We start from the raw sequence: 7,155 nt of genomic DNA, 5'->3' as shown, positions 1-7,155 counted from the left end.
CGATCGAATTCGTTCGTTCGTTCGATGAGAACTATTACTACTTGTGTTCTCGAAAACAAAAGGAAAAGAAAAGAAAGAAGAAATGAAAGAAAAAGAATATCTTGGCTCGTAATACTTATCGATGTAAATGATTTTCTTATTATATATATATATGTATGTATGTATGTATTGTGTGTATGTATATATGTATGTAAATTTGACGTAATAACAATATATAGATCGTTATCTACTTCAAATTATTATAAGAAAATTTGCACGAAGAAATATTTGCTCGACTATTCAATATTCAAAGGTATCACGCGTACGTTAAATTATTATTATAACTTTGCGGTACTATCTCGAAACCTTCGCGAAAGTTAATTATGAAATTCGAGTAGACAATGAGACGCTTATCGTTTGATTGGCTTCGACCGTGACAGTGTGTATGTGTGTGTACACTTCGTATCTGATAAAATACTGCTCCGCGGATCGATCACGCGTATCACGAGAAACGCTGACGATTTTACGAAGGATCGATAAGGCGTAGCCGATAAAAAAAAAAAGAAAAAAATAGAGAGAGTGAGAGAGAGAGAGAAGAAAAGAGAAAGAAACAAATTCTTTTCCAACATATATACACATGCGTAGATACATATACGTAGTCGATTCTTTTCACATCGTTTTTAATGTGATGAACGATGCGAGAAAATTTTAAGATTATATATCGCGTTTTTACACAGAAGGTGAATAATCAGCTTTACTTAACAATTTTTCATTGTTCATAAGTCGTATATATATATATATGACTTATAACGGAGTAAAATTCCTTCTTTATCTCTTGACTCCCCCCTTTTCTACAGACACGCGTGCACACATACATTATGTCTGTGTATATATTTTAAGTAATTATTAAATTAAGTATATATATAAATATAAATATATATATTATATTATACATGTATATACATACATACATACATACATATATATAAATATAAATAACGGTACTATCATATATTATTTAAATAGATAATATATAATTGATATAACAATAGATTGATATGACAAAAAGAAAAAGGAATAAATATAATTATTTTATATTTATTTAAAATTAAATTACTTTGATAATTTCGAACACAAAAAAGATTTATAGAGCAAGTTATACATACATACATACATACGTACATACATACATACATATACATACATACATACATACATACATACATACATACATATATATATATATAACGTCGATACATACATAGATTTAAGAGCCCGTATTATTCGATACGCATCTTTGAACTATCTAAAGGAAAGGCAGGACGTCTCGAAACGATTTTGTGGTTTCGATGTTGCTCTTCCGCGCTTAACTTAGCTTACGAAGTGTAGTACGCATCGTTTCCTAAACAGCGTCTCAAAGCAAACAAACATACTAGTCTTGGTTAACCGACTAACTCCTCTACGATGCAAACTTCCATAAGCGACCTAAGGAGAACCATCGAAACGCCATCATTTTTATACGCTCGTTTTAATACACGAATGATTAACGATAACTACATTTGTTATTTTGATAAATTACATTTGTTATTTCGTAACAACGAATTTTTCATAATAGAACGTGACTTATTCCTCGTAACGAAGAAATCTAATGATTTTATTGATTCAATATAAAAACCATTTTTACACGATTTTTTTTTTTTTTTTACTTCAATTGATATATATTTAAAAGTTTCGTTTCGATCAACGAACATCGAAGAATACGAAAACTTTATCGAATCGATAAATGAATTATATACAAATACGTATATCACAAAAAATACCATTAAAGAAAATTTGTTAGTGTTGCTATTATTACGACGAGCAATGTAAAAAAGAAATAGAAAAAAAAAAAAGAAAAGAAAACCACAAATATCAACAATCAATATATAACGAATTAAAGAGTAAAGAACGAAGGATATGGAAGTATCTACAAATCACGAATATCTACAAATGATTTCTAACGAATTAGAGAGCGTGGAATGAAAGATATAGAAATATATTTTATAAATATATTTAGAATTATATTTTATGTGCATTGAATATAAAATCTGGTGATTGGACGATTGCATGCGAAATGTAAGAAAAATACTTCTTGTAAAATGAGTGTTCGAATGTTGTAATATATAAACGAATATATAAGACGTTGAAGAGAAAGAGAAAGAGAAAGAGAAACAGAAAGAGAAAAAGACAGACAGAGATAGAGACAGAGACAAATACTCATTTTACAACGATACTCGTAAAATGAGTGTTTGAATGTTGTAATACATAAACGAATGTATAAGACGTTGAAAAGATACAGATAGAAACAGATAGAAACAGACACAGAGAAACAGAGACAGAGACAGAGACAGAGACAGAGACAGAGACAGAGACAGAGAGAGAGAGAGAGAGAGAGGGAAGACAGAGAGAGAGAGAGAGAAAGAGGAAGTTGAGAACCACTTTTGGAGGCAACGCACGACGCGGCGCATCGCTTTCGAGCTGCTCCTCTGGCAGGTGTATGAAAAGGGAAAAATAAAGGAAGAAAACAACGTGGAGGCCGGATTCCCTTCCCCCGCGATGACTGCCGAGAAAAGGCTCGGATTTATGGGCTCTTACATTAAGTCCGAACGATTAAACTCTAACGATTCGAACGTTTCGCTGTCGAAGAGGCACGTGGCGACGAAAGAAAAAAAAAAAAAAAAAAAAAAAAAAATAAGAAAGAAAAAGAAACGAAGACGACGACGAAGATAATTTTTGTTGACGACGAATGGAAACAATGTTTTCTATTCTTGTAAAAATTGATCGAAAGGATCGAACGATCGTTTTCGATGTATATGATAAAAAATCATCCATCTAATTCGATTTGTTGTCTTTTTAATTGGAAACTTGATCAAAAAAGGAGAAGTAGTGTATTCTATGGTAAGGCATAACGTTCCTGTATTCGTGGGAAATCAAATGAAATGGATGGGAAATAAGATGAATAAGAATAAGAAGAAGAAGAAGAAGAAGAAGGAAAAAAGGAAGAAAATAGAACGATGCTCTCCAGCTCTTTTAGTTCGATTCTTCGACGTGGCAGCACCGTCCAGGGCACTGACAGTCGAGAGAACCAAAACACGACGGTCGACTCTCCTCTAGAGTAAACTGAGAGACGAGATCGTCCGACGCGCGAGAGATCGACGAAGAGAGAGAGAGAGAGAGAAAGAGAGAGAAAGAGAGAGAAAGAGAGAGAGAGACAAAGAGAGGAGGGGAAGAGAGCTCGATCGAGCGACGACGCAACGAGAGGGAGAGAGAGAGAGAGAGAGACATAGAGAGAGACAGAGATACAGACACAGAGAGATAGAGAAACAGATGAAGAAAGCGAAGGGACAAGAAATTTAAAAAAAAAAAAAAAACACAAGAAACGAAGAAGAAAAAGAAGATACATTTTTTTCTTTTCGACAACGACGACGACGACGACGACGAAGGACGCCGCTCGTCTCTCTACGTCCGACGCGCGCGTGGAGAAACAAGACAGAACGGCGCACGATTCTTTCGATTCGAGCGAGATGAACGAGAGAGTGAGACCGATGAATAGATAGATAGATAGATCGACAAATAGACAGATAGGCAGACGGACAGACAGTCAGACAGAAAGCAAAGCAAAGCAAAGCAAAGCAAATCAAAAAGCGAGAGAGATCATTGCTAGTATCGTTTCTCATTCAAGCATGAGATACAATCAACACGAATCAACAGCAACAACAGCTACCGTTGCCGTTGCCATTGCCGACAACGACAACGATGACGACGACAACGACAACGACGTCGAGGAGATGAACGAAGGTTCGTCTCTCGCCTAACAAGGGACGACGAGTAAGGGAAATAGGAAGGTGAGAGGGGGAAGTCGGCAGGCGGGTGAGCGAGCACCGAGAGGGAGATGGAGGGTGGGAGGGAGGGAGGGGTAACGAGGGGGATCGAGGAGGGGGATAGTACAAGTTCGCGGACGGCGAAACTCACCGGGTTGCTTGTTGGCGATCTTGTTGAAGCAATTTTGAAAGACCTCGTAGAGATGCATCGGCTCGTCGTCACTGGCCGCCATGTTTTCACAATACGAGAAAACGAGCGTGGATGTCCGTGGTCGAGGCGAGTGGGCACGGTTTCGCGGTGCGGCCGCGCGCGGAGCCACCCTCCTCCCGGTACGGTCACGCACACTACTGAAGGAAACCGCTTCACGGACGGCGATTTTATACCTCGACCCTAGTGACCTCTAGCGGCTGACGCTTAAACGTCATCGTTTGGTTAGCGCCACGTTCAAATTTCTATCGTCCGATGTAGAATTATGTGTATGTGTATACGTGTGTACGTATGGATGTTGTATGTATGTTAGGTAGGTACGTATGTTCTTTTTTATATTCCCCCACCTTTACTTTTCTCTCTCTCTCTCTCTCTCTCTTTTTTTTTTCGTTTTGTTTTTCTTTTTCTTTTTTCCTTTTATCTTCATTCATTTTCAAAGATAAGCGTGCGCGATAGGAATGATTTTTCTCAACGTTCTGTTACATTGTTGTAAAGAATTTTATTTGCAAATTGCAGATAAAAGTAGTCGTACAGAATAGATCTATAAGTATAATATATTAAATCTGTTTGTATATATATATATATAATTTATCATATATACATAAGTATGTGATAATTACGGAGTATTTCATATACAATCAATCGAAACATTTAACGCGATTTAACAATATTACTTGTTTAGGTTAGATCATATGCATGCACGTAACAAATGATAAAGATAATGACAAAGAAACAATAAACGTATATTGTACCGATATCGGTTATTATTATTAACGGATCGACGTAAAGAATGGAATTTTATGAAACATCGAAATATTTCATTCGTTAAAATACGAATTGGCACTACTCTTCTATTTAAAATCTGATCGATTATGTTCGCACTGGTATGTATCTTTGATAATATTCAATTACGTCTCCGTTTGTTCGTCATTTTGTAAAATAAGAAATAATGAAAATATGTCATGTGAGATTCGTGTCATTGTATAAGCTTAAGTTAAATGATCTGCCCGCAAGAAAAAAAAAAAAAGAAAAAAAAACATCCAAGATTGAACATTATAAATTCTTACAATATGTACCATCAAAATAATCTAAATTCCAACGAAATCAGAATTTTGAGGTATCGGATGGGATATGTCCTCGTAATCTTGTCGAGTTATACCTGTAATGTAAATGATATATTTCTGTCATATTATATCTTAAAATTACAGTGATGTTTGCTTACAAAAAGCGAAGTTCGAAACATAATCCATAATACAGAAGCATATAAAAATAATAGCAAATTATTCAAGCGTAATCATCGACTATAAAATACCACAAACGAAAACAAAATGTTCACAAACAAATAATCACAATAAACGATACTTTACGTAAAAATAAAGCATTCATCATGCACATACTTAAAGCAGAAAGTTGTAGAAGCAATACAAGGCTACCAAGTGCACATCTGTATCCTATGGATTACTGACCCATGGCAGGACAGGGTGTAAACATCGTAGCAAGACTTCCACCTCTTGCTTGTCCTATCCGCAACAGATATATACTCGTGACAACACGCACGATCAGGTTTATTATCATAAACGCTGCACTAAACTTCTCAGACGCATCTACAAGTTGGTGCGATCAGATACATCTTCTGCTTGGGCAGGATAATAAACAATTTGTAATTTTTATATGTCGTCCATTAGTCACATATACGACTGTCTGAACATACTTACATGATTGACCAATTGGATAATAAACGGATAGAGTCACTATGTCAAAAAATATTGATAAAACGTTTATGAAAAGAGCCTATAAAGATAAAAATGAGGTTTTAGCTTGTATAAAGTTACTGATACTACATATCGATTGCAACTATTTTTTGCTTATAACAACTTACAAATTGTAGTGGTTCATCTGATTCAATATTGTGCACAGCCCAAAGTAAGCAAATAAAAAATAATAAATTATACATCATTGCAGATTTTGGGCACCAGTATCCTTGAATACCCCTATTAAAAAGTATTCCATATTATCCTTAACTACTTAAATCCATTATTTTTATATTAACTTCAAGTATAACGTAAGAAATAATATAAGATATAGAAATAATATTAAATTTGTAATTACCATGTTACAAGAACCAGATGAATCGCAAAAATTACCTAAAAGAAGTATAGAAATGCGTGAAAATTCTTGCTTTCATCTAGTGATAGAGAAACATTACAGTTAATAAAAAACTTGTAAAACAACTCATGTAATCGTATCATATTTTTATCTTATATAACAAAACCACATAACACACACACACACACACAAATACACATATATATATTGATCAATGCAATGAATTACAAATATTTTATAATAACACATAATGTCGATATAAAATATTTGTCGTTATAAAATAAAAAAACATATATATATATACATATATATTCGTTATTACTTATATACAATAAAAAAGAAAAGGGATACTTCACATATATACACATACACAGATAACATAATAAGCCTATGGTATGATATGACAAGTAATATAGGATGACTTCATGGCAACAAATATGATAACGATAAAATGAAATATTTATGACGATAATAATTACTATTATGTTGCTATATAAGAGATTTAGAAAAATATTTAAGAATTACTGGAATAGAAAACACTTTTATACGATTCTTAATATACATTATATTTACCTTTAATGGATAATGGGATATACTAGATAAATCCGGCATTTTTATACAGTTAAAGTCTACGTGCTTCTCGTGAAACAGTTGCTTTCTTATTCCTTCTTATAGACCTTTAAGTACTACGACACTCTTTCGTACCTGTCACTCTACTGCTTTGTCTCGTTTCCTTCGGATTATCACTTCATAATGATATACACAGTATTAGATACTGCGTATGTAAACGCCTTTAACGTTTACTGCCATCTGACATAGTTTTTTAAAACTTCATTTAAAATTAGAATCTAACCTTACTTACGCGTGAAACATCGATATTAGTAATCAATAATATGACCTTACACCCACACTGCTTTACGTAAATTCAGAAAAATACAGTAAACTTCATTCTTTCAAAGTTACAATAAATATTGATAAAATATAAATCTGCTGAATAAACGA

The 7,155-nt window shown here is 33.9% G+C and overlaps 2 protein-coding genes across 4 annotated transcripts in view; both read right to left on the bottom strand.

Moving 5' to 3' along the window:
• LOC127066342 (transcription factor 12-like) overlaps nt 1-4,396 on the bottom strand; it is a 166,497-nt gene extending 162,101 nt beyond the window's left edge. For both annotated transcript variants that reach the window (XM_050999949.1, XM_050999950.1), the window contains exon 1: nt 3,991-4,396. In XM_050999949.1, coding sequence (XP_050855906.1) covers nt 3,991-4,072 — 82 coding nt within the window. In that variant the 5' untranslated portion in view covers nt 4,073-4,396. The remainder of the gene's footprint in view (nt 1-3,990) is intronic.
• A 135-nt stretch (nt 4,397-4,531) lies between these two features.
• LOC127066351 (type-1 angiotensin II receptor-associated protein) lies at nt 4,532-6,951 on the bottom strand. Of its 2 annotated transcripts, none has more exons than XR_007782360.1 (6): nt 6,727-6,951; nt 6,157-6,191; nt 5,927-6,038; nt 5,763-5,838; nt 5,445-5,651; nt 4,532-5,206 (listed from the first exon to the last, which is right to left on the bottom strand). XR_007782360.1 is itself a non-coding variant. In XM_050999971.1 (6 exons), exons 1-6 carry the CDS (start codon nt 6,763-6,765, stop codon nt 5,136-5,138), a joined length of 471 nt encoding a protein of 156 aa, XP_050855928.1. In that variant the 5' UTR covers nt 6,766-6,946; the 3' UTR covers nt 4,532-5,135. The 2 variants fall into 2 exon arrangements, 1 of the variants encoding a protein (XP_050855928.1); XM_050999971.1 differs by having other exon boundaries at nt 5,514-5,651; nt 6,727-6,946.
• Between the last annotated feature and the right edge of the window lie 204 nt (nt 6,952-7,155).

The sequence above is a fragment of the Vespula vulgaris genome, chromosome 9 (assembly GCF_905475345.1).
Source record: "Vespula vulgaris chromosome 9, iyVesVulg1.1, whole genome shotgun sequence".
In the NCBI taxonomy this organism is placed as follows: Eukaryota; Metazoa; Arthropoda; class Insecta; order Hymenoptera; family Vespidae; genus Vespula; species Vespula vulgaris.
The sequence above is the reverse complement of the archived record's forward strand: the minus strand, read 5'-3'. Positions and strand labels throughout refer to the sequence as shown.